The 27,710-nt window shown below is 39.2% G+C and overlaps 2 protein-coding genes across 2 annotated transcripts; both read left to right on the forward strand.

Moving 5' to 3' along the window:
• The first annotated feature begins 1,776 nt into the window (after nucleotides 1-1,776).
• LOC135479224 (retinoblastoma-like protein 1) lies at nucleotides 1,777-4,033 on the forward strand. Its single transcript, XM_064759019.1, has 3 exons — nucleotides 1,777-1,871; nucleotides 2,416-2,547; nucleotides 3,842-4,033. The coding sequence occupies exons 1-3, from the start codon at nucleotides 1,777-1,779 to the stop codon at nucleotides 3,891-3,893; spliced, it is 279 nt and encodes a 92-aa protein (XP_064615089.1). The 3' UTR covers nucleotides 3,894-4,033.
• LOC135479695 (retinoblastoma-associated protein-like) lies at nucleotides 3,941-27,710 on the forward strand. Its single transcript, XM_064759599.1, has 24 exons — nucleotides 3,941-3,944; nucleotides 4,677-4,808; nucleotides 5,304-5,414; nucleotides 5,976-6,064; nucleotides 6,774-6,845; nucleotides 7,504-7,619; nucleotides 8,471-8,518; nucleotides 9,102-9,189; nucleotides 9,847-10,020; nucleotides 11,812-11,926; nucleotides 12,625-12,776; nucleotides 14,145-14,195; nucleotides 14,485-14,594; nucleotides 14,966-15,159; nucleotides 15,886-15,950; nucleotides 16,973-17,050; nucleotides 17,932-18,036; nucleotides 18,428-18,547; nucleotides 19,260-19,324; nucleotides 19,948-20,071; nucleotides 20,358-20,476; nucleotides 25,984-26,094; nucleotides 26,394-26,474; nucleotides 27,667-27,710. The coding sequence occupies exons 1-23, from the start codon at nucleotides 3,941-3,943 to the stop codon at nucleotides 26,449-26,451; spliced, it is 2,301 nt and encodes a 766-aa protein (XP_064615669.1). The 3' UTR covers nucleotides 26,452-26,474; nucleotides 27,667-27,710.

Here is a 27,710-nt window from a genome sequence, read left to right on the forward strand (position 1 = left end):
TTTGTGAAGCCATTCTCAATCATGAGCCATAACAGGTGATCAGTAGCCGGCTTAAGTTTTGGTTAGTTGTAGAAAGCAGTATTGTAATTTTTGAGTAATTCATTGCTTTTTAGCAGAATAGTGTTGTAATTGCAGCATGATTGACTTGAAAAGTACTTGACGTTCACCATTGTTAACTTGCCAGATCAGTTGTTTGTGGACTAAACATGTAAGGAATATGCAAAAACAGTTGATGGAAATCAGTGTTTTTGGTTATTTTTATTTGCCATTTTTAGCAACTAAAGATTTCAAAGGACATATATTTGTGGGCTAAGTTAATATTGTTCTAATCATACCATTGTGGGGGGCCTCGCTCAATCAGATGGTTAAGATGCTATCTCATTATGACTGAGACCCTTAACCAGGCCGGTGGCTTACTCTGAGTGGAGGGGCATATGATAGAACAGCTTGAGACTGTGATTGAAGTCCACACAGAGAAACACCACAAATGTCAAACATTGATCAACTAATGCTCAGCATGAATATTGGTTTCAGTGAGACAGAGAGGATAGCCTCGGAGGCTCTAATGACACTTCACGTTGAGGGGGAGCTCTGTCGCATATGTGATGTATTAAGTGTGTCAGATGTCGTCCAGAGGAATGCCAGGGCGCTGTGGAAGGAGTTACAACCCGGAGAAAACACAAATGTGGTAATTACAAATAACATTTTCTAGCTGATTAGATTTTCATATATATATATAAAATTTATATATGAATACTTATATATATTATATTATATATATATAAATTTTGAGAAATTGTTTTTTGTGAAAATTAGAAGTGGACTGAGTATGCACAACTAGAGCTTTATATCAGAAGATTAGGTTACATGTTAACACTTAACCTTGAACTGTGGTCATACCTAAACTTTGTTAGGTTGATGCTGTTTGTTAATCTACCTGCCTTGTGATTTCAGGAGGGAATCAAGCCCTGGTTTGCATGCTGTCTCTATATCACTGTTATAGATGCCAGGTAAGTATGGAATCTGCAAGGAATAATAAATTACAAAACAGAAAGTAACTTGCAAAAATCTTGTCTGCGTGATATGAAATTGTATGCGACAGATAAAAAAAAAAAATGTTTGTAAGCATTTCCCATCTGGCAAAGTAAGACTTAGAGGCACGTGATCATTATTAGTGTTTAGGAGTAATGATACAGTCTGGAACCTCACCACTCAGTACAAGCTGCAGCCAATAGGCCCCTGACAAGCGTGGTTGCCAAGTTGATTCCAGCTCTCTCTTCTTCCCCAGTCGCTTCATGTGACCAGGATGTTTGTTTACTTCATACTAAAAGGCTGCACAGTGGGTTGCTTTGCGAAGATTTTTGAGTTTGACGGCAATCAATTAATACATAAGTTGTAGGCTACTAGTATTCCCGGTTTTCTATAAATCTCACACCATAAAATGTTGATTAAACAACTTAGAGTAGGCATCAAAAAGTTCAAAGGTCAAAATATAACTATTTTTCATCTAAATGTTCTCTTTGCTTATTTGTTATGTTTTTTGTTAAATCGTAGATAAAATCAAATTGTTACTGAATGGGGTTTTCCACTGTCGGTTTAATCCCGCTAAAATAGGACCTGTTGATGAGTTTATAGATAAGTTACACTTTTGGGTTAAGCTTTCTTTAAAAAGTCAGGCTTCTGGCATGGTGTTCTCAGTGAGATTTCGTACTCTGATGTAAATGTAGAATTTCATGTGCTCTGGCATGTAGAATTTCTTGTGTTTTCATTTTCAGTATGCCATATGGGTTGAGTGATCCAGCTGCTCACAGCATGCACTTAGATGGTCCAGGGTTTACTGTCACTGATCTGCTAAAGACAGCTGATGTAAAGTAAGTCTATGATTGGTCAGTGATGTAGGTCACTTGCATGCTATCCTGATGAAAGCCATAGCTTTGGAGTACGATTTAAAGAACCTTATTTTAGTAGCTGTGCATCAGCATAGATGCTGTAACAAGCCGTATTTTGTATGGTTCCAAGTTGATGGACAAGTTATGATTCTGCAAGGATAAGATTGTGTTGTTGGGTACAGCTTTGTGCCAGGTAGTGGTGGAGTGGTTAAGAAGCTGGGGTTTGAGTCACCAGGACACACAAGTTGTAGGGTCACTCAGTCCTGAGACAGGGAACTTCTCTCTTTAAAATTGTTCGAATCAAATGAATAATGACAGTGTGTAAACATAAGTTTTTCCGGCTTTGTAATTGCTTGCACTAGGCTATAATCACCAGTGTTCCCAGATAATTGTGAACTCGCTAACCCATAAAGCCTGAGTAAATAAAAGACAAACGAATTTTGATATAAATAGTTACATTGAAATCTGTTCATTTGTAGAGAAGTCTTCATCAAATATTGATTGTTATGTGGTGGTTTTGTTTCAGGATCACAGTGTTTTTTGAGAAGATGAGAAATATACGTGACAACTTTGATCTCAGTCAAACGGTACAGCATCAGTTAGTTAATTTGGAAAAAAGATACTGCATCGTCATGGCAATATTCCACAAATTTGAAAGGTAGGCAGGTATCCAGTTTATAGAAGGAAAAGAAAACAAGGTTATTTGCTTCCAAGGATTTCGTCTAAAAAAAAAATAAGTCACTGAAATGACTTACCGAAGGCAAGTAAGCCGCCCCGCCCAAGCCGTTATACTGATATGGGTCAGCCAGTCGTTGCACTATCCCCTTCATGCTGAAGGCCAAGCGAGGAAGTTACATCTTCCTCTTTTAAAGTCTCAGGTGTGACTCGACCCAGGATTTATCCTGGATCTGCCGCTCCCGAAGCGGACGCTGTATCAATCCTTTGAACCAGAGAGGCCTATGCCTGGGATATATGTACCAGGATATTTACAGAAAAATGTGATGTTTAGATTTCTAACATGGCTTATAAATCTTGGTGTGTTGACGTAGTTTGGTGTGTTATTGGCTACAGGGCCAGTGAAGCTGTGTGTTTATAGAATAAGGGAACTTTCAAAATAAATTTTTTAATATAAAGCAAGGTAGCAGTTTCATGTGTGCATGACACATTCAGATGTGAAGGGAGGTTGGTGGAGGGGGGGGGGGGGCGCAGATGATAAACAGTGGCACTTTCTCTTTTGTTAATTTAAAAAATTGGTACCTTTGATGGACTCACAATTCCACAAATTTCTTGGGTTGAACGTGAAATACATCTGTTTTCTGACAGGGGAAGTTCTGGCAGCAACCTGCGAGTGGTCATTGGTTTCCCCCAGTCTCTGCCCGGTTTCTGCCGACTGTAATTTTGGCTGCACTGGTATAAAAATGAAATATTCTTGAGTACAGTAAAAAACACCAATCAAATAAATGAATAAACATGTCAGAAATACACACAAAAAATAGCACTGAGTTGAATGTCACAAGTCTGATGTCCAGGCATAGACAGAAATCACTATGTGCTTTTGTTTGTCCAGCGTGACACATTCTGCATATGAATGTTGATTCATATTCAAAATTGCTATGTGGTTTATAGTGAACAGATGTTTAATGTACAGTACATGTATTCGATAAAATTAATTTATTAATTTGATTGTTTTATGCGGTAGTCAAGAATATTTCACTTATAAGGCAGCGGCCAGCATTATGGTGGGAGGAAACCTGGCAGAGCCCAGGGGAAACCCACGACCATCTGCAGGTTGCTGTAATCCATAAAAGAACAAAATGTCTAACCTGCAATCTATACTTGTGCCCAGAATAAGTCAAATTCTATACGAAAGGGCAAAAGTTTGTCGATATTCAATGTCTTGGTCTTTTTCTGTTTTTCCAAATACTCATTTTAAAGTGTGTTTATCTTTTCAGATTATTTAAAGAAGTTTTCAGGGAAGAAACACATATCGATGCTCAGGAGTAAGTTACCGGAGAACTGCTTGTTTCTTATGTGTTACATATCATGCCATCATGGGTAAGAGTTGTCGTGTGTACAGCCGAGTTCACAAGATTGAATTTACCACACTGACTCCTCATATTCGACAAGTGGGGTGAAAATGGGACAAGATTGTTTCATAATCTGTGCTTAGGCAGTGTTGCTTGTCGAATGCGATATTGCTTGAAATACCGTAAATGACCTAAAATTTCGCCCACAAAAGTCCATTTTTAGAGGCAAATTAGTGTCACGAAATATTATTTTTGGTGCTGAAACTTTCAGTTTTCCAGTAGAATATCATCACATGTTCAAAGCAAACTTTTCTGAAATCAATACAGCTGTCAGAATGACCTCTTAAAAATATGTGCAAGTTAGTCATGTATGAAATTTATGGAATTGTACTTATACAGCATTTTTAGTTGAAACTAAGAGTGCAGCTTTGAAAAACATTATTGCACATTTTTTTCGTAGTCATTTTGACATGTTTACAGAGTTTCATTAAATAGCCTTTGTGTTGATGAAATTGTTTCACTGGTTGAGTAGCTTTAGCAGCAGTTATCTATTGATGTGTAAAGTAATGGATTTTAACTCTTCTGGAGCATATCAGTTCTTGGCAGGGGTTTAGATAACATAAGAAAACTGATGTGCAATTTGGTTGGTCTTAGCCATTGGTTTCTTTGTATTGTTATTATCTTCATATGTGTTTGACCCCTTTCTGAGAGAATATAAACGTATAAACTTACGTGCTGTTGGCTTTGTGTTAGCATTGAGTGTTCCTTGTTATTACTGTTATCTGTTTGTGCCTTTTTTCTGTTAACAGAGAAAGTGTGCTCAGGGCTTTAAATCCGGAAGGGTTTGACTTTAATAAAAGGCTGGCCTGGGCTTTATTTTTATTGGCAAAAGGTGAGTACAATATGTAATGAAATGCTTCTAAAGAGTGAATATCTTATCTTTGTATTCATGTCATTGTTTCACCTGGTTATGTATTTCTCTGTAATAGTAAAATGTGTCATTATTGCATCCTAAATTAATTCAAGATGACACTTAAAAGTCCAGTTCCTCGTAACTTCTTTAATTGGAACTCGAGATCTATGTGAAGTAATCGTAGTTGAACAACAATTTCACTTGATCTTTCTTTGAACTTGTTCTTGAGTTTTACCTTCATTTTAACATTGAAAGAATCCAGCTTCAGGTGTGGCTTTGAGAAAGACAGTTTGCAAGGTACCCAGTAAAAAGCAGTGGTTTACTTTTGGCTCTCCTGATTTCTCCACCTATTCACCTGACTACAGACAGAAAAGGGAAAAATTCTTGAGTACAATGTTTTTGAAACAAAACCAATCAGATATATAAATTATTTTAACACAATCGTAATATGTACAATTGACCATTGACCTTCAGGTGCTTATTTAGGAGATAGTCAAGAATTAGTGCTGGCTTTCCACTTCCTGTTGTGTTGTGTAGAGTTTGTGATGCGATACACTCCAGCTTTTCAACTTCTGCCACCGTTTGGTAAGTATGACGAGTTTCTGAAGGGGTAACTGGAGCCAAATTTCTCATTGACAATACAGTTGCCATCATTCTGTCAACTATTTTGATACTGTTGCAGTTGTGTAAATACTATTGCATTCTTTCTGTAATAATCGTTAGAGTTTGTTCGGAATTCTTTAATTAGAATACTGTATTTGACCTTAAATTTCATCCATGACAAAGTTAAATCATTTTGCCTTATTCTGCAAGTTCTGTCAGTGTCAAAAAGGTTTTTTGAGGTTTGTTTTGAACATAGAATCCAACTGAAGAAATGTAAGTTTCAGCACCAAACCTGATTTTTGTATGACCTTTACTACCCTCTGAAAATGTACCATTTTGACGATAGTATTTTATACTGCAAATACCCATCTGCCAGGCAGCCACATCAGATAAATTTTCAGGAAATTTAAGATAAATAAATTATGAATGAATATGAGTTTGAAAGATGTGTACAAAGCTGTCTTGCATCCACCATTGCCTGAATAGTATCATGTCAATTTGATTTTGAATAATTGTTTCCTACCATGTTTTTATGTCGTTCAGATTCCCTGCGGATTGGTAACAACAATCATGTGGTAGAGGAGGCCTTTCTCAGGAAGTTATGTGATCATTGTAACACCAGTTTTGAAGAGGTAATTATGCAGACAATATTTTGTGGGATTCTCTCCAGTTCTTGAAAATACCTGAATTCTGGTGCAAGATTTGCAAAACATTAGAACATTTTAAAAAAGCAGTACCAGAGATTTGTGGCAAAAATTTGATAAGTGCAAACCCAATCAAAATTTAGAATAGCACAAGTATTTATCTTTTGCAAAATATAGGAAGCTTCTGTTCAAAACTGGTAAAAAACCTTCCAGAAAACTGGTAAAATTCCTAAATTTTATAAACCGATTGATTTAGGACTTTTTTAAACTTTTTGATCATTTTAACACTAAATAGTACAGGTACTCGCCTTATATTTACTGAAAAGAAGTAATTTGAAATATTCTTGCTGAAATTCTACAGAAAATTTGATTTCATCTATAATGAATGTTTATTTTTGGGCTAAAAATCTCAGCTATAACCTATTTAATTTTGGTGTGAGTTCTTGAAAGTGGTTGTTGTTTTCATTTCAGATTTGGTTTCAGGGGTGCTAAGGCTCCTCCCATTCAAATACCACTAATGCATATCTTGTATTTATATAATACATGTGATATTGGAACACGACTAAAGCAGGACACGAAATTGTAGTCACCGTCTGAAAACGTACCTCTGCACTCATTTTAACACTGGTATATTTACTTCCTTAAGATGACCATGTCAGGGTTAAAAATGTTGACCAGTGTTATTTGATTTCATCAGGTGATAAGTGTAAAGAAGACGTATACTGACCACTTCATACACTCTCTCAAGAACGAGAATGGCCTGTTGGAGGTAAGTTTTGCTCAGAACTTCAGTGTCTCTGCCAATGATTATTTGAGAATTAATTTGCTCATTTCTCTTGACTCTCTTGTACCTAAAATTTGAGCGGAAATAATTGAAGTACATGTTAAATTTTGCCTTCTAATTGAATAATTATTGGATATCCTGTTTTGTTTGAGAAACAACCATTGTCTTGAAACTTTTCATTATATATTTGAGTGATGTTTAGTTTTTGTGCCTCAAATCAAATTTAACCTGTGTATAGCTGATAAATCAAGTGTGCCCGTGGATTATTGCAGGTCTAGTGTCAAACCACTCCTGTGACATCAACCCTTCACAGTATTGTCAGTGGCACATATATTGAAATCAGCTGCTATTATTCCTGTTTCAGTACTAGAGTGGACAACAGGTTTACACCTAAATGATAGTCTGTCAGTGTGTCAAGACTCAGTTTTCCATACTTTCATTTAAAAACTGTTCATCGTATTGAATTGAAACTAGATACTTGGCCTCACCATGGTAGTTTAAAGTGCCGGTTCAAGGTTTGGCTGTTTCATTGATTTTTCAACAGTGTCTAGTTTTGAATGCTTCAGCCACTAAGGGCACATGTTCTGCTTTTGCATTATTTCCAGAATTTTTGTTAAGTGGAGGAATATTCGTTTCATTTCAGATGGAGACTCTCCTGAAGCTGTACAGCACTGTGTATTATAGTCAGAAGGACATAGACGAGATGTTACTACTAGACCACGACGAACACTTACTCCCAGTGTATTCCCAAATAAAAAGGTAACTATGACCTTGATGGTTCCACCAAGCTTTTAATATTCATCAGTCAGGATTAACACATCTGCACTTCTCTTTGACCAGTTTGGACTTTTACAAAGCTCGGAAAAATTTCCCTGTGTCATGTTAAAGGGCTACCCCACAGCATGCATTTATGGAAAGAAAATGTTGGTACCCTACATGTATCTGAATGATCGCAAATGTGGAAAAGATCTGTTTTGATAACTTGATATTTAAGAGTATATCTTTACATATCACATAATATGTAAATTATACATCAAATTACAAACTTTCTTTACCTCTAGACAGAGTTATATGCCGCATTCACATGATTCAGTTTGTCAACTCATTAAATTTGACTAGTCCAGTGAAAATAGGACATCTGTTGTTTCATAACTGTGTTCAGATGGGGTAATTTGACGAATTCTACAAGTTGGATGAAATAACGTGTGTTCTTGTTTGACAAATAGACGTCAAAGTGTATGATGTGGTCGCTGTGAGTTCAAGTCCAGTTCATGCTGGCTTCTTCTCCGGCCGTAAGTGGGAAGGTCTGTCAGCAACCTGTGGATTGTCAACAGTTTCCCCCGGGCTCTGCCCAGTTTCCTCCCACCATAATGCTGGCCACCGTCGTATAAGTGAAATATTCTTGAGTACGGTGTTAAACACCAATTAAATAAATAAATCAAAGAGTATTACATTACATGTATGACATGTTGGACAGTGTGATCTGCGGCTTTACAGTTTTGTTTTCCTCATGATAAATAAAACATCACTTGGTCAGTGATTCATTGAAATCAGATCTGCTGCATCTAAGCCTGCAGTGTTTATTTTGCACATGTACCTCATTATTCCAGATCTCCAACACATAAGATTAACCCAGAAGTTCAGATGACACCAATACGGTAAGCTCTTGTCTGCCATTGGGGGATAACCAGTTTTAATAAAGAACCAAGCCAAAGTTATACTCAGGGTTACAGAATTGGCGCTGATTGGCTGACAGTGGAGATAGGATTTCCTGGGTTAAACCGCACAGCCTTGGTCACGCTTGAATAAATCTGCCATACTGAAAATTTAGCTCAGACTTGACATAGCCTGGTTTTGCCTATCTGTCACAGCAACCGATCAGAATCAATTCTGTGTCCATATTAGTGCACACCTTGTAAATGTACAGTGGCTGAATAAATCTGGACTTATTTGTCCACATTTTTTGTGCTGATATTCCTTTTGAGTTCACATAAGATGAAGCATGTGGAAACGTAATATTGAGGGAAAATATGGCTAAAATATAGTGAACATGCACATTAATTTGGGGTATCAGACTGCAACTACTTTAGGCATTATAAAAAAAAAATATTAGGATTACAAAAAAAAAGCTTTTTGCATGGAAAATATCATGTTCTATTTATGTTAAAGCGGTGCACATGTACTATGACTTCACATTTTATAGTCATTTAATTGAAAAGTCCGGTTGTCTGTTTGATTCAGGACGGCGCTCAGCACTGTCCAACAGTTGAAAAAGATACTCAGCTCAGGGAGAGAGGGACCAAGTGACAAGCTCAAGATTTTCTTCAAGGTATAGGACTGTTCTGCTTCTCACAATGGTGGGAAATGACTAGCTACTAGCATTGTTAGGGACCTGGTGTTAAGGTGTTAAGATCGCAGCAGCCTCTCACTGCTAAGCTCACAGACACAAATCTGGAAAGCCTGCCAGTAAATTGTGTTGAGTATTGTAGGTTTCATTGTCCAATGTCTGTCTGGCCACCATCATACAATGGCAGCTGTCGTATAAATGGGATATTCTTGGTACAGTGTTGAACTCTCAATTGGAATATAAAAAAAAATACAAGGAAATGCAAGCAAAGGACTCCTCTCTGCTGTACATATAATATTAGTTTCATGGTTACTCAGTGGTAGGATACGGAAATATATGGTTTCTTTGACCGTCGTGGCACCTTGTAAAATATGAGAGTTAAAGACATCATGAGTTTCCGTATCCTATCACTGAGTAGCCATGTAACACATTTATCGTGCAAAAGATCCTCAGGCTAGTGCTAATTTCAAACCCTGAGTAAATGCCAACGGTTAAACAATAGGAACCCACTTAGATACATATAGGAAATACTACCGATTAAAAACATGAATCAATTGCTGCTCTTTCAGGAGAGAAGGTTGGAAACAGTACGTTATAAGTATTTTATCAGATGTCTTGATGATTTTTCTTATTTTTCAGAATTGTTCTAAGCGTCCAGATGAGACAGTAGCAGATTGTGTAAAGCAATTAGAAAAGGAATTTATTGCCAGCCTGATTAAGGTGACAGGGGAAAAACACAGGTCTATAGGGGAGCAGAGGTTCAGGATGGCTGTCAGACTGTATTATAGGGTGATGGAGGCCCTGCTCACTTCTGTAAGTTTATATTACCAGCCTAGTGGGGGTAACAGGGGGAAAAACACAGGTCTATGGGTGAGCAGAGGTTCAGGATGGCTGCCAGGCTGTATTATAGGGTCATGGAGGCCCTGCTCACTTCTGTAAGTTTATATTACTAGCCTAGTGGGGGTAACAGGGGAAAAACACAGGTCTATGGGTGAGCAGAGGTTCAGGATGGCTGTCAGGCTGTATTATAGGGTCATGGAGGCCCTGCTCACTTCTGTAAGTTTATATCACTAGCCTAGTGGGGGTAACAGGGGAAAAACACAAGTCTACAGGGGAGCAGAGGTTCAGGATGGCTGTATTATAGAGTCATTGAGGCCCTGCTCACTTCTGTAAGTTTATATTACCAGCCTGGTGGGGGTAACAGGGCAAAAACACAGGTCTATAGGGGAGCAGAGGTTCAGGATGGCTGTCAGACTGTATTATAGGGTCATGGAGGCCCTGCTCACTTCTGTAAGTTTATATCACTAGCCTAGTGGGGGTAACAGGGGAAAAACACAAGTCTACAGGGGAGCAGAGGTTCAGGATGGCTGTATTATAGAGTCATTGAGGCCCTGCTCACTTCTGTAAGTTTATATTACCAGCCTGGTGGGGGTAACAGGGCAAAAACACAGGTCTATAGGGGAGCAGAGGTTCAGGATGGCTGTCAGACTGTATTATAGGGTGATGGAGGCCCTGCTCACTTCTGTAAGTTTATATTACCAGCCTGGTCGGGGTAACACGGGAAAAACACAGGTATATGGGTGAGCAGAGGTTCAGGATGGCTGCCAGGCTGTATTATAGGGTGATGGAGGCCCTGCTCACTTCTGTAAGTTTATATTACCAGCCTGGTCGGGGTAACACGGGAAAAACACAGGTCTATGGGTGAGCAGAGGTTCAGGATGGCTGCCAGGCTGTATTATAGGGTGATGGAGGCCCTGCTCACTTCTGTAAGTTTATATTACCAGCCTGGTCGGGGTAACACGGGAAAAACACAGGTATATGGGTGAGCAGAGGTTCAGGATGGCTGCCAGGCTGTATTATAGGGTGATGGAGGCCCTGCTCACTTCTGTAAGTTTATATTACTAGCCTAGTGGGGGTAACAGGGGAAAAACACAAGTCTACAGGGGAGCAGAGGTTCAGGATGGCTGTCAGGCTGTATTATAGGGTCATGGAGGACCTGCTCACTTCTGTAAGTTTATATTACCAGCCTGGTGGGGGTAACAGGGGAAAAACACAGGTCTATAGGGGAGCAGAGGTTCAGGGTGGCTCTCAAGCTGTACTATAGGGTCATGGAGGCCCTGCTCACTTCTGTAAGTTTATATTACTAGCCTAGTGGGAGTAACAGGGCAAAAACACAGGTCTATAGGGGAGCAGAGGTTCAGGATGGCTGTCAGGCTGTATTATAGGGTCATGGAGGACCTGCTCACTTCTGTAAGTTTATATCACCAGCCTAGTGGGGGTGACATCTGCTCTTGTCTGTGAAATATTTCCAGATCTTTTGAAAGCAACATTAAGGAGTCACAGTGAATCCATGTAATTTTGAGACACACTGATTTGAATGATACAGTTTTCAAAATCAGGAGCTAAACATAGCCAGTAAAATTAGGAATTGTATGTATTTTTATCAGGTAGACGAGTGGGAACATGGTTTTGGATTTTATCCAACTTACAACTTCTGAACTTTCTTACATGTGGGATGTTTTTTATTTTCTATCTGTTTACATTAACAACAACTTATTATGTGTTCCTGATAGTCTGCCTTAATTGCTGGATTCCTTTTTGCAGGAACAAGAACGACTTTCTCAGAAGGACTTCAGCACATTATTGAACAAAGATACCTTCCACCGCTGCCTGCTGGCCTGTTCCACAGAGGTGGTTATGACAGCTTACGGGGTCTCATGTAAGTGTTTTCATCTGTAGCGTATTTGGCCACAAATCCTGTGTGTTTACCATTGCATAGTGAGCCAGTGGCCTGCGAGTGGTTTGCTTGTGATGTGCCTGTGGAATGGTGGTGGTCTGGCTGTAGAAGTGTATCTTTGTTTGGTTGATCAAAGTTGAACGATAATCACTTTTCACTTCCATAATTCCACAGCAAGACCACTTGAAGCGTGCTGATGAGAGGGAGTGAGGAATACTTGTGTCAATTTGGGTGTGGGGTGTAGCTTATTGAGTAAGCCACTCTTTACCATGAGGAACACAAGGTGTGGGTCCAGTGTTGGACTTTGACAAGGAATTTGTAGATTTCTCTGAGTTCTGTGTTAGAAGGAGCGTTTTTTAATAATGAGCAGTGGCTGACACTGATTGGGCCATTTGAACAACTGTACGTTCATTGTCTACATGTATTTGTTCCTTGCCAATAAGGCTTTTAAATCTCGTGTGGGAAAGGTGGGTGTGTTAACCTGGGTACTCCTCAACCCACAACTACCATCACATTAGTGAAATATTCTAGAGCGTGTCGTCAAGATCAGAATTACAGTTTTTACCTTGGTTTTATCCCATTGTATACTGCGGAATGTGTTATTAATTGTGTTTTAATTCAGTAAAAGTAAGAATTTATTGAGAAACCGTTGCATTCGTTCGCGCATTTGTTTCTTGCAGGGAACACATGTGAACAAGCCATGAACTCTGAGGAGTCTGACTTTGCATTTCCATGGATTTTGGTCACTTTCCAGCTGAAAGCTTACGACTTCTACAAAGTGTTAGAGAGTTTTATCAGGGCAGAACCTAAACTCACTAAAGATATAATCAGGGTAAGTTAGTGTCCTGACCTGGTTGTTCAAAACTGGTTTAAGACTTAATGCTGCTTTTAACTTTAAGCCAAGTCTTAAATTTTGCACTGAACCAAATGAAAATTGTGTTAAATTGCATTAAATGTTAACTAAAACTGCTGCTGTTATACTTTGTGTTTGGACAACAGCATTGGCTGCAGAGTTTGGCTAAGAATTTGAATATAAAATTTGACTTAATTTCGCACTTTCGGACAACTGGGCCGTGTACAGCTTAATGTGTCATATCCCCAAGATGGGAAATGGTGTTGGGCAAGGGCAGGGTCGGGGAAGAGCTAGTTAGTGGTCTATTCTGTACCAGGTACATGGCAGGTACAGGTTTACTTTGTGAGCTGAATCTAAGTCTCAGAAAGAGAGCCTTTGCCAAAAAACCCTAACACCATTACAGTTATAAGCATGCAGAAGACCCATTATATACTCTCAACTGGCCCCAGTAGCACAGTTGGTAGAGCATTCACTTCGGGAGCGGTAGATCGAGGGTCAACCCTGGATCGGGTCACACCTAAGACCTTAAAAGAGGAAGTTGTAACTTCCTCGCTTGGTGTTCAGCATGAAAGGGATAGTGCAACGACCAGTTGACTCATATCAGTATAATGGCTCGGGTGGGAAGGCTTACTTGCCTCGGTTAGGTGTCTCAGTGAAGCAGCACTGGATAAAAGAGCGGTTGAAATCCGTCCTGCAACAAGGAGGCACATTACATGCTCTTTAATGATTCCTTCGTCGTCATGTGACTGAAAAATTGTTAAGGACGACGGATGATATGGATTATAATAATGGGAATGAAAAAAAGCACGTGGCAAGCACTGTGTGGCAACATCACTTTCAAGCTCATGTAATTTGGTGTTGCAAAAATTCATATTAAATATGTGAAATTGGCTGATTTGTGTGACTGCCAAGGGTTACAGGGCTGTGTAGGCTAGCTGTAAGGGCATGCGCTCTCAACGCAGCTCCTGTACTGAATACCATAATTTGTCGGATTTTGTGTCAACTATAAGCTCACATGAAACTGGAGGAGTTTGATTAGGGAAATTTACAGCTGACAGAGATAACAAACATGACTGAGCTGTGACAAGGGTGGGGTATTTGTGTAGCCATAGAAAAGAGGATGAATGTGGTAACAAAGAAATCCTTCATCAGAATTTTGAGACACGTGAACAGAAATTTGTTTGCCTAAATGTTTTACTTTATCGCCTCATCATTATTTTTGTGATGGTCACTTCTTATGGAATCTTCACAGAGACAGTAAAACCCAGTACAACTTCATTGTGGAATGCTATTGGGTAATTGTTTTTGGTAAACATCATTGTTATTGATTGTTTTCCTATTTAACAGCATTTACAGGGAGTTGAGAATAGAATTCTGGAGAGCATTGCCTGGGAAGAGGTAAGATCAAAGCCTGTCATGAGCCACATGACTTTACCTTGTTTATACCTCAACTACAACTTCATGGTGCCTGTTTTTATAAGTTAGTTGATAAATATATAATTTTTGGAGTTTTTTGTCCTTGAGATGCGAAGAACATTAATAAGAAAGGGATTATTTGGGGTATTTTGAGGTTGTCAGATGAATATGGAGAACTGCACATATCTTTGTTATCGCACGGCTTTGTATCTTTTATTTATGACTGTATCATGACCTTGTCCTGTGTTGTACATCTTCTCCTTTTTTACAGGACTCGCCCCTGTTTGAAGCCCTGTATATGTGTGACGTCACCCAGATAGCAGGTTCTCACCCTCCTAACTCTGACAACAACAACGTGCAGGGAGCCTCCGCTGCTGAGTTGTAAGATACTCTCCTTTCACGAGTCTTGAGTGAAAGCTCAGGGCTATTATCACAAGCTGTAAAAAGTAGTTTTCCTAGGCCTTTGAGTTGTTGAAGTGCAAGTGATCTGACAAAATTTACAGAAGAAGAGACTAAGTTCATAGTCATTAGACAGAAGCTTTGCATGGTAAAAGTCTCCATCAACTATTAAACAGAGGTGAAAGAGACATTCAGAATCTAAGATTTGTTTGTTTTTTTTAATAAAATCTAATTTTGCTGGGAAAAAATATTAAGTTTTGTTTCAGTGTGTCCATTTCTGAATTTTTAATAGCTTATCTAAACTAAAACGTTGTCTGTAATCCTCATCTTAATTACTCATACTTTTATCACAGGTGTTTATCCCCAGTGTGTACCCGTCAGACAACGCCCATCACACCACCTGGCCAGGTGTCGAACGGTTCAGGCCTCTCCTCCCCCAGCCCCCGTAAGAACCAGGAATGCAGCCCCAGCCACACGCCTGGTACCTCCCCCAGATCACCCTCAACCCCAAGACGATCTCAGTCCCTCAACCTTTTCTTCAATAAAGGTTAGTGGCATTATTCATATACGTTTTGCGGGCTGAAGTTTACAGATCCCTGCCTCTGCCTAGGTACCAGAGGTACAATTTAATATTAGCGTGCATCAGGTAGGTGTTCTGTAGAACGGTAGAAAGCAATCATTAAGTGTAGGAGGCACAAGTGCAGGGAGTGGTAGTTAATTATAATGTACTCTGGTGTTTTAAGTATAGGATTAGTCCACACCAGTTTTAATTGTTATTTTTCAGGCAGAAAATATCTGTGACCCATGTGGGTGAAGGGTACATGTATGAAACAGAAAATAAAGCTTGAAAATCATCTAATTTGTGGAAAATGTGGACAATCCTTGGCAATTGTTCCTGTGCATGACATGTTCACATGATTGGAAAGCCTGGAAAAACATGAAAAATCAACAAAAAAAAAAGATAAAGAACAAGTGTAAGAACATAACAAAATCTGCACATTTAGTCTAAAACAGTGAATTTTTAAATTCCCCCACCTGCATTGTTTTTACATGGACATTACCCACAGAAAGACGAAAAAAGCGTTCATAAATGTAAAGCGGGAGCACTTTACATTGTTATATGTGATGTAAGTCTGAACAATCATAAGTGGGAAAGTTTATCAGTAACTAGCCGAATGTCAGTGATTTATCGTAGCTGCTACTCATCCCATAAGACTGACTATGTGGGATAAAAAACAACTGTGTAGTCATGACCTGTTTTTGTTTGTTACAGTATGCAGGCTAGGTTACCACAGACTTCAGGCCCTGTGCAACTTCCTGGATGTGCCTAAAGATTTGGTAGGTTGTAGTGGAAATTTGATGCAGATGTATGTTCAACTTATGAGCATTTCCAGCTTGCCTGTACAAAATACAGGCATAGCCCTGCATGTAAATTACCATCTTCATGACTTTCTCGTCTGTTGTGTTTGTTTTCTTTATTTGATTGCTGTTTTACGATGCACTCTAGAATATTTCACTTATGCGACGGTGGCCAGAATTATGGTGGGAGGAAACCGAACAAACCCACGATCATCTGCAGGCTGCTGGCAGACCTTCCCACGTACAGCCGGAGAGGAAGCCAGCATGAGTGGGACTAAAGCTCACAGCGACCACATTGGTGAGAAGCTACTAGGTCATTTGTGCCATGCTTGTGTGCTATGCCCCTTGGCCACTTAAGTCCCCTTGTGTTTGTTAGAATCTGTGTTACCTACCTGTTTTGTTTTTTTTAAATCCTTTATGTGTGGAGCTGAAATTTTACATTTACGTACAGCTACAATCTCTTATGTAGCCTTGCCTGTTCATGGGAAGGTCTGACAGCAACCTGGAGATGGTCGTGGGTTAGTCCCAGGCTCTGCCCTGTTTCCTCCTACCATAATGCTAAACGCTGCTAGAAACAGTGAAATTTTCTTGAGTACTGCATAAAAGACTAATAGCCTAGCTGTCAAATCTAAGTTCAATTTTCCCAGTCATTGGAAAGCTGTGCTCCAGTTCCATGATTATTTGAAGGGGAAGCCTTAATTCTTTTTTGAACACATCAGTCCCAGGCATGTGTAAACACATCGGTCCCAAGCATGTGTGAACACATCAGTCCCAGGCATGTGTAAACACATCAGTCCCAGGCATGTGTAAACACATCAGTCCCAGGCATTCTACCCTTTTATTATCCATCCCTTTCACAAAAAATTTTAACGAAACTTTGTGTACATTCATTTTGGGTAACCTGGGGGCATGCAGACCAGCCAAATTCATGCATAAGTGTTACATATTTTACGGCATGGGATGAAGAATCTGTGAATTTGCTTGCTTTGTGTTATTTTCAGCAACATAAGGCATGGACATGCTTTGAATACTGCATAACCCACAAACCCGAGCTCCTGAAAAACAGACATCTAGATCAGGTAAGCTGTTATAGGATAATTGTAAAATTTCTCAAACTTCTGATTATGCACTCAGTTGATTGGTGTTTTTAGTCATAGCTAAGAAAAACGATTTAGCGCGGAGAAAACTGTTGTACTGTAACATGTGTTTGACTAACCTCATCACCTAAGGCAGGGTAGGGTTGTAATCAGTAATGTAGCCAGTAATGGCTTTTGCATCTTTTCTCACAGTTTTGTGAAAAAGACATGAATTTCCTGTATTACTATAATTTACCTAAAGCATTTTTGAATGACACATCTTGCTGAATTCTCACTGGTTCATCCATCTTATAGGGCCACTTAAGAGCTTTCTTGCAAAGTTTGATAAAATTTTTGTCCAAAAAACCTTGTGGGATGGCATCAAAAGTATCATGTTAAGTCCTGTATGTGCTTCTGAAAGTGAATTTTTACATACTGTGCGACCTTAGGTGAAATACAGCAAGTTTTTGTTCATTGGAAGATTTGTTTGCAGTATATTTATATTAGGATTGTTTATGCATTCACCTTGGAATACAAATTTGACACGTCCGCAATATTTGAGTATGTCATTCACTTTAGTGCAAGTGTTGATCATAGATCTCTCAGTGCACCATGTTGAAATTTATGGTATTTGACCTAAAATTTCATCCATAGGTAACCTACTCATTTTGTCTGATTCTGAGAGGTATTTTGATCTTATAAAGGTGTTTTGAGGAATGTTTGGAAGGTAGGATTGTATCTTGTTGGAAAAAATGTAAGTTTCAGCACCAGACATAATGTTTATGATCTGTACCGGTATTTATCTGTGAAAAAAATCTCTTATTTGTGTCGAAAATTTTAGGTCGGATGCATTGATTATTGTATGGTTTCTGTATGTTTTTCAGATAATGATGTGTTCAGTGTATGCAATGTGCAAAGTTCAGGAGAAAGAAATCAAGTTTAAAACGATAGTGAACATGTACAAAAATTTGCCTCATGCTTCTCAAGAGGTAAGCTTTTTTGCTCCTATCTTGTTGATTTGATTTATAATGCCTCCAAAGAACTTGAATTTTGTGGTAAAAGTCTGTTTGATGCACTATAGACAGATTAAGGTACATTGTACAAATATGAAGTTAACCTTTGTCGTTAGATCAGCAGATGTGTCAGAATACCCGACAACAACGTTGGTTGTGTCTGGTTTTATCCACTTATGAATATGAATGCTGGTGCATAAGTAAAATGTTTCTCTATACATAAATCGAGTACATTTTGACAGTTATTAGAAAACAAAAGCACAAAATAACAAAACAAAAAAGAAAGGAAAGTTATCAGTGCAAAACGCATTCGTGTAGAAATAATGAAGTTATAATTAATCAAGTCACAATATTCTTTTACCCTTAGGTGTACAAGGCAGCTTTCATCTCTAATTCTGTGCACGACACCATCATTGTCTTCTACAACAGAATTTTCATGGTGGCTTTGAAATCCTACATTTTACAGTTCTCAGGGAATAAATCTTCAGTAAGTATAATATATTTGTGTAGATTGTGGTATGCTGACAAGAAAAGTATTACAGACATGTGCTTTGTGAAAAAATCAGTGGCCCACGCCATAGCTTACCTCAGAGTCCAGTTTACCTCAGAGTTCTTTCTATGCTGGAAATATTTCAAGTTTGCTAAAATCCTAGTATGGGCTCTTGGTGTGTAGGAGCTGTTAAAATATTTAGGGTTAATTTTGATTACAATATTAAGCATGGCAATTTTCTGTCAATACACTGATATAATGTTGTCTTAAATTTAAAGAAGAGCAAAGAACACCTGCATTTTTTGTCATGAGTATAGTAGCACTATATTTATCTCTGGTCAGGTTCAGAGTTTTTTCTATAGTAAATTGCCTGTGGGTCCAGACTTTTACTTCACCCTGTATATAGAGAGGCTTGAGATCTTTGTCCATTTGGTAACTTCAAGTGATACACCTTTGGTTTTATGCTTAATTGTAATGGATTTTATTAAAAACTGGGTAAGTGGGAAGGTCTGCCAGCAACCTGGGGATGGTCGTTGGTTTCCCCCCACCATAATGCTGGCCGCCGTCGTATCAGGGAAATATTCTTGAGTACGGCGTAAAACACCAATCAAATAAATAAATAAATCTTTTTTTTTTGTTCTTTTGCGCATATTTTATACATTACTTTGATGTCCTTACACAGTAAAGAATGATGAACATTTGATTTCAGACTCCAATGTTATCCCCAGTGCCCAAAGCTGTGAATTCCCCACTGGTAGCATCGCCAACTTACTCGTAAGTTTGTCTGTCCAGGATTTTCAGTAGATATTGTTTGTATTGACAAGCAGATATTGATATGATTCAGGTATGTATTTTAAGCAATATAAAGCCACACATAAAAGAAGCTCATTTCTGAGTTGCTATGGCGCCCCAGGTGTCGGTTCAACCCCAGCCTCAGACAGGTAATTTTCTGTTCTCTGTCTGCACTGTCTAGGTGGCTGGTTGACCGTAAGGTGTTGTAATCATTTGTATGGCTGTTCAGGTAATTTGACATGAAGTCCTTGAATATCAATCACCTTCCACCATTATGGCATGCACACCAAACCAATTCTAAGTGAAAATCTGTGTGCCACTTGAGAAAATAAGCAAGTTACTCTGCCAAGAGTGGCTTGTGTACACTGCACTCTGGTTTCCGACACCCATTAAACATACAGCCGTCATAGTAACGAAATATTCTTTTGGCTTAATTCCAATCCACCAATCGCAAGTAAAATGTGTGAATAATCAAATGAGGTGTCACCATGATTGGATAGAAAGGTATTCAATTGATCTCCGAGTAAAATACATCAATAAAGGCTTTTCATTTTAAAAAAATTCACTGTTGAATCTCTGTTTGTTTTTACAACATATCATATTAGATTACCTGGCAGGAAGAATTTCACCGTGTCTCCCCTGAAGGCATCGCCGTTCAAAACACCTTTGTCCCCCAGCCAGATGACCCCCAGGACGAGAGCCCTGTACAGTTTTGGTGACATACAGGGGGTGAGTCTTCTGCTAATCTTCAGCCTGCTTCCACATCGTTAGTGAGTTTGTGAAAGGAGATACTTTGTTTTTGTTTTGTATTATGCAGCTGCTCAACTTTCTTCCCAGGACATAATGGCTTTGAGCTACAGCTTCCCTAAGGCCCAGGCTGTCAATCGTGCAGTAAACACAATCAAGTTTTCTCCACCATTGAAGTGTCTATCATCATTTAAATGAACCATTATTTAGTGTGGCATTTAACACTAATCAAATCAAATAAATAATTATGTCTTCTGTCTGCCTACAGTCTTCTGACAAGCTTCAGATGATCAATGAGAGAATGGGCGCCATCAAGCGGATCTCCACCCAAACCACTACCCGCAGCAAGAGACTCAAGTTTGATCAGTGTGATGACCCCACCCCTAGGTTAGTCTTTACATTTCTCACTCTTTACAAGAAACCAACGTGATTCTTAGTCTCAATCTGAGGTAGGCTTGATTTTCAGACAGTGTTGGATGGGAAGTTATCAGATCGTATTGTGCAGCATACAGTACATCTCAGGCTAAAAGTCAGTTGTTAACCGCTCATATCACACTCCGAGATACTGAATAATGTTCTACTGGCACGTGACAAACCCTCCACTGAGCTGTATCAGAGACCTGCTGAGGCTTGCAGGATTGTCATTGAAGGTGTGAATATAGTTCCCGTCTACTGACTAATCCCAGCTAGTTTGCCAGCGAAGGTAGTCCCCGTGTATTCAGCTATGTAAACATTTACTAGTGTGAGAAGCGGAAAGTTCATCCTGCAATATGTAACCTACCTCGGCAAAACAAAATCGGTTTATAAACTTGATTTAAGTGGTTTAAGGGAGTAAATATGCTAATACCAGCTAGTTTGCCCGGGAAGGTAGTCCCCGTGTATTCAGCTATGTGAACATTTACTAGTGTGAGAAGCGGAAAATAGGTTACATCCTGCAATATGTAACCTACCTCGGCAAAACAGAATCAGTTTGTAAACTTGATTAAGTTATTTAAGGGAGTAAATATGCTAATACCAGCTAGTTTGCCCGGGAAGGTAGTCCCCGTGTATTCAGCTATGTGAACATTTACTAGTGTGAGAAGCGGAAAATAGGTTACATCCTGCAATATGTAACCTACCTCGGCAAAACAGAATCAGTTTGTAAACTTGATTAAGTGATTTAAGGGAGTAAATACACTAATCCCAGCTAGTTTGCCAGCGAAGGTAGTCCCCTTGTATTCAGCTATGTGAACATTTACTAGTGTGAGAAGCGGAAAATAGGTTACATCCTGCAATATGTAACCTACCTCGGCAAAACAGAATCAGTTTGTAAACTTGATTAAGTGATTTAAGGGAGTAAATACACTAATACCAGCTAGTTTGCCAACGAAGGTAGTCCCCGTGTATTCAGCTGTGTGAACATTTACTAGTGTGAGAAGCGGAAAATAGGTTACATCCTGCAATATGTAACCTACCTCGGCAAAACAAAATCGGTTTATAAACTTGATTTAAGTGGTTTAAGGGAGTAAATATGCTAATACCAGCTAGTTTGCCAGCGAAGGTAGTCCCCGTGTATTCAGCTATGTGAACATTTACTGGTGTGAGAAGCGGAAAATAGGTTACATCCTGCAATATGTAATCTACCTCGGCAAAACAAAATCGGTTTATAAACTTGATTTAAGTGGTTTAAGGGAGTAAATATGCTAATACCAGCTAGTTTGCCAGCGAAGGTAGTCCCCGTGTATTCAGCTATGTGAACATTTACTGGTGTGAGAAGCGGAAAATAGGTTACATCCTGCAATATGTAATCTACCTCGGCAAAACAGAATCACTTTACAATTTGATTAAGTGGTTTAAGGGAGTAAATATGCGATCAAAGTCATTGATTGGTGTGACAGTCGGCATACTAATTTTGATATAAACCTGCATTGATGTCATTGCATACAGAACCTTACAGCAGATATTTTATAGCAAACTCCACCAATCTCTGCATAAACTTTACAAACCATCGTGACTTTTGTATGAATAAAGCACGTGCAATAGCATGCGCCTCCTAGGACATTGCCTCAACACAGGCATGCAGCAGTCTTGTGAGGCCATGCCTGTGTGATCCTTCACATTCATGTCTTATCATTTCTCATGTTTGTATAAAAGTGACATTAAAACAACATCATGTATTTATATTACTGTAAGGATCGTGTCAGCTTTATACCGATAGCTGCAGCGAGAACATGTAGGCCTGGTAGCAGCTATCAGTGTTTTCAACCAGTTACTCTAAATGGCTGGTGTATTGCCAACCATTACGATTTTATTGTATTAATTACGCCCTAGTCATAAATTATTACGATTTCAAGTCAATTTTAAAATTTCTGTCAATCATTGGAAACAATCTCTATCCAGTGTTGTTGGCTCTTGGACTGGCGGCAATCTCTTCTCAAGTTGTCGTTCCTTGCCAGCACATGCCCTGGATTAGAGATCGTCAGGGGCTACGAGATTTTCATGTGTGTTCAGATACGTAGTCTGTGATTCGCAAATAGATGTAAACTGACCAACTCGGTTGTCGCGCTAGTGCAGAGTAATGACCCAGGAGTCTCTCACTAATGTGGTCACTGTGAGTTCAAGTCCAGCTCATGCTGGCTTCCTTGCGGGCCATACGTGGGAAGTCTTCCAGCAACCTGCAGATGGTTGTGGGTTTCCCCTGGGCTCTGCCCGGTCTCCACCCACCATAATGCTGGCCACTGTCGTATAAGTGAAATATTCTTGAGTACTGCGTAAAACACCGATCAAATAAATAAATAAATAAACTGGCCAATGAGACCGCATCATACATTCTTGGTATTATCGTCAACATAAAAACATGGCGGAATCTGATGGTCCGGTGAAAAAACGACACAAATCCAGTGGAAATACAAAAACTGTTGATCAAAAGTACCAGGAGGAATACCACTGGGAGTATCCTGTTATCATGCGATTTACCAAGTCGTTCAGGCACGCATTTTGTACGCTATGTAACTCTCATTTCTCAGTCGCACATGGCGTTATCAGCGATATGACAAAGCATGCACAATACACATAAGGAGCTAACGAGTCAGTTGTTCATCAGAGAACTGAGGCAGTTCTGTTATATTTATGAAAGGCAGTTCAGTCTTTGGTCAGTTTTGACATTTGTGTCATTTGTGTGTTTATGTTAATTACAACACATACATGTACAGTAATTTTGTTTACATAATAACTGTTGACTATCTAGTCACTTGTCCAGCAGAGGACTGAGTTTTGTTATATTTATAACAGGCAGTTCAGTCTTTGGTCAGTTTTGACATTTGTGTCATTTGTGTGTTTATATTAATAACAACACATACATGTACAGTAATTTTGTTTAACTACATAGTAACTATCGACTATCTAGTCACTTGTTCAGCACAGAACTGAGACAGTTTGTTATACTTATAATAGTCAATTTAGTCTACACTCTTGGGTCAGTTTTTGAAATTTGAGCAATTTGGATTTATACTTTGTGTCATTAGATAATTATTATTGATATAAAATAATCCAAAATATGCTGAGAATCTGAGGTAATTAAGGTTCCCTGTGCAGGGTTCATACGCCTCCTGGATAGCCCTGAACACTCCTGGAATTCCTTTACCAACCTGGAAAGGCCGTGAATATCCTGGAAGATTAAATTAAACTGATACGAAGCACATGTGACATGTTTAATTTAGAAAGTTGAACTCCTTGAAATTGATTTGAAAACTCCTGAAGAGCTGCTAGAATTTGTTGACTAACTAAGCGCATGTAACCTGCCTATATTACGGGTAATAAAATTTTGTCTCATTTTTATAAATCTCCAAAGTAATTCTTGGTCTTTTTCCCATTTACACGTCAAAAAAAGTTGTCATTTTGCCTAACTTGAATTAATACTGCAAGTGCCTCAGATGACCCCAGAATGCACCAGAGGGCATCTAAGTTACAAAAAATTTCCCCAAACCCTCCAAACGCCTAGGGCATTTGGGGTGACTGCCCATGGCACTCACATAAATCATTAGGATTTTATATCATTGAATGTTGGCATGTCTGATATCAGTGCAAATAGGAAAATTAGCCTATTTCTTTTTCTGTGAGAAAAACCCTTGCAAATGATTTTTTTTTTTTTTTTTTTTTTTGATTGGTGTTTTACGCCGTACTCAAGAATATTTCACTTATACGACGGCGGCCAGCATTATGGTGGGTGGAAACCGGGCAGAGCCCGGGGGAAACCCACGACCATCCGCAGGTTGCTGACAGACCTTCCCACATACGGACGGAGAGGAAGCCAGCATGAGCTGGACTTGAACTCGCAGCGACCGCATTGGTGAGAGACTCCTGGGTCATTACGCTGCGCTAGCGCGCTAACCAACTGAGCCACGGAGGCCCCCCCTTGCAAATGAAGAATTGTTTTTTTTCCTTCATGCATTTAGTATGTAGGTGTGTTTGCTACATGGTGTGATACAAACTACAAGTTCTCCACAACATTATAGACAAAATCTAATTTGTCCGTTGTCTTGTTTCAGTAAAATTCGTATTGTAAATCTGTGTTGTTGTTGTTACATGGCATATCAGCGTCAAAGTGTCAGTTTGGGCTTCTAAATTACTGAGTGGCAGACAGTTTTTCGCCGGAAAATGACACCACAAGAAAAACCTTCTACAGAAGAAAACGAAGATATTTGTTCACTTGAGCTAGTTTCAGCAGTTGTGCTGAACCATTACGAATCACCATGGACTCACTCGTAAATCACTACTTAAAAAGAAAATTGCCACGTGGCAATAAAACAAACACACATCAGATAGTTCACTTCAGTTTCATCTATGGTGTGACTCTTTCAAAAATTCTTTTTAATTTTTCTAACAAAGAACTAGATTTTCCGTCGTCAACTTTCCACAGCCAGTGGGAAGTTAGTGCAAAGCTTAGCCACGTGTGTGTAATCCGTCACATTGGACGGATCACTGACTCTTCAGGTGACTGGCTGTCTACAGACTCTCTACAGACCCTTTACAAACTGTCTGAAAGACCACTAGGATAGCGGTAATCTCCTGCCTGGTTTTGACTTTTAGCCTGAGCTGTACTGTGTCATTTCACACTGTGTCATTTTCCACTTTGTCACAAGATAGTTCTAAGTGGGGAAGCTTGACTTACTTACCATCAGGTACATGTATATATAGTCACCGTTCATCAAAACTCATGGACAGGATACATGTATCTGCCTCATGAATTGAAACTTGGTACATGGCCTCACCATAGTAGGTTTTAGATAAAGTTTTAAGTTCAAACCCCTACGTCCAAACTGGAACCAAATTATGGCCGTTTTTGTACAAATTTAAGCTTCCAACAGTTTCCAGATTTTTTTCAAAATGGTTATTCGTAATGAATTGAAACTATAAATATGGCTTGACTGTAATAAGTTAAAGCTTATTAAGCTATAGCTTGGACTTAAGCTAACAGTTCTCCAAACTTTTTTTTTTCGAAATGGCTCTTTATAATGATTTGGCACATGGCTTCATAGCATGTTTTTACCCCTATGAACAATTTTAAGCAAAATGATGGCTGGTTTGGTCCTGTTATCAATGCGGTTCATAGTGTTGAAATGGAACTTGATATATAGCTTCACCATGACAAGTTACAAATTAACATAGAGGGTTGCACTGTTGTTCGATTCCAATAAAGTTAATGGCTATGTTTGTTCTGTAGTTGACTTAGCCATAGTTGTTATCCTGATGTCTCAGAGCAGTAAGGGACATGTACTGTTTTGGAATTCTTTCAGAATGCTTATTTCTTTTTAACTTGTGTGACTAGCTAGTGAATCCCCAAAAGCTAACAATAAAACTCCTGTGAAGCCAGGCGTATAAGTATGAATGAATATGGTGTTTGTTTCCTGCTGTAGTAACCAGACAAATGTGCCCACTGTGATACCTGTGCTGCTTAAGAAGGTGCCTAAAGGGTTGGTGCCCCCTAAAGAGGCCCTCACTCTCAACACAGCGGACAAAGACATCAGGTAGGGCTTACAGGGTACACCAGTGCAATTAATGCAGTTTCGTACAGGATTGGCCTCCAGATTGAAGGGTGCTGGGGCACCCCACACCCATGCTGGCAGTGAGAAGTCAAGAGACAGGGGAGACAACTCGTTTGCCATTCTTGTAAAAGTAAAATTGTGCGACAATGAAATTACCTTCTACCTGTTAAGGACACTGTACAGTAAATCATCTATAATTCTGTGACACTTTTGTACCAGCTCACACATGAGTTTGTTATTGTTTTTTTTTTAATTTGTTGCATTCTTTTTTCCTTTCCCAGCTCAGAAAACATGGAATCAGCCATAACATCGAAAGTTTGTGATGCGAACACCAAATAACTGAACCTCAGGGAAATTATTGGGTAATTTTTACATGAAGTACACTTGCATTTGCTATTTGTAACACAGTTTTCTTCTTTCTTCATGGGGTCCTCTGTGGCTCAGTTGGTTAGCATGCTAGCACAGCGTAATGACCTCTCTCCAATGCGGTTGCTGTGAGTTCAAGTCCAGCTCATGCTGGCTTCCTCTCCGGCTGTACATCGGAAGGTCCTCCAGCAACCTGTGGCTAGTCATGGGTGTCCCCGGGCTCTGCCCGGTTTCCTCCCACCATAATGCTGGCCATCGTCATATAAGTGAAATATTCTTGAGCACGGCATGAAACACCAGTCAAATAAATAAATGTTTGTTCATGTTTCTGAATGCTTCATTTATCTTCCATTTGTCTCTGTATTGCTTTCTTTTGTCTCTGCAATTGTTTTCTTCATGTATTATTTAAAGGAAATTGGTTTGTACCTTAAAATATAATTTTGATGCTTTTCTCTGTACAAATTTTCTAGATTATGTGTTGTAAAAATATGAATTTGGTTTTCAATTTTTATCTGACTTTGTTTTAGCCAGTTTTGAAAATGTCCATCTATTGGATTTGGGTGTGTATTATGTACTGATTCTAGGGTAAAAGGTGATCCTGCCATAACATGGTTACAATATTGCTGCAGTGGTGTTAAGCCATAATCCGTCCTTCATTCATGGTTTGTGGTAGGATTTCTTGTCTCTCTGGTCTACCTTCATATGGACGGAGGGGCCTCTGGGCCTCAGTCAGTTAGCGCACGGAGTGACCCAGAAGCCACTCACCAATGCGGTCGCTGTGAGTTCAAGACCATCTTATGCTGGCTTCCTGTCCGCCCGTACGTGGGCAGGTCTGCCAGCAGCCTGCGGATGGTCGTGGGTATCCCCCAGGTTCTGCCTGGTTTAAACCCACCATAATGCTGGCCGCCGTCGTATAAGTGAAATATTCTTGAGTACGGCGTAAAACAGCAATCAATCAATCATATGGACAGATAAGTTGAGGAAAGCCTTTCCAGATCTGGAGCATGACATTTAACTTTATCTCCTGTCATAATAACGTAGGCAAAATAAAGAATGAATGATTGTGACTCAAGGCCACTTTGGCAGTGTTGCAACCTTTTTATGGCAATTTATTCAAATAAAATATCTAGTGTTGAAATCACCTAAATTATTGTAATTTTATTCTTTTTTTTTTTTTTTTAATTTCAGATCATCTTCTAACGGTGTTTTTCGAGATGTATACTGAGGAGACC

Source organism: Liolophura sinensis, chromosome 12 (genome assembly GCF_032854445.1).
Source record: "Liolophura sinensis isolate JHLJ2023 chromosome 12, CUHK_Ljap_v2, whole genome shotgun sequence".
Lineage (NCBI taxonomy): Eukaryota > Metazoa > Mollusca > Polyplacophora > Chitonida > Chitonidae > Liolophura > Liolophura sinensis.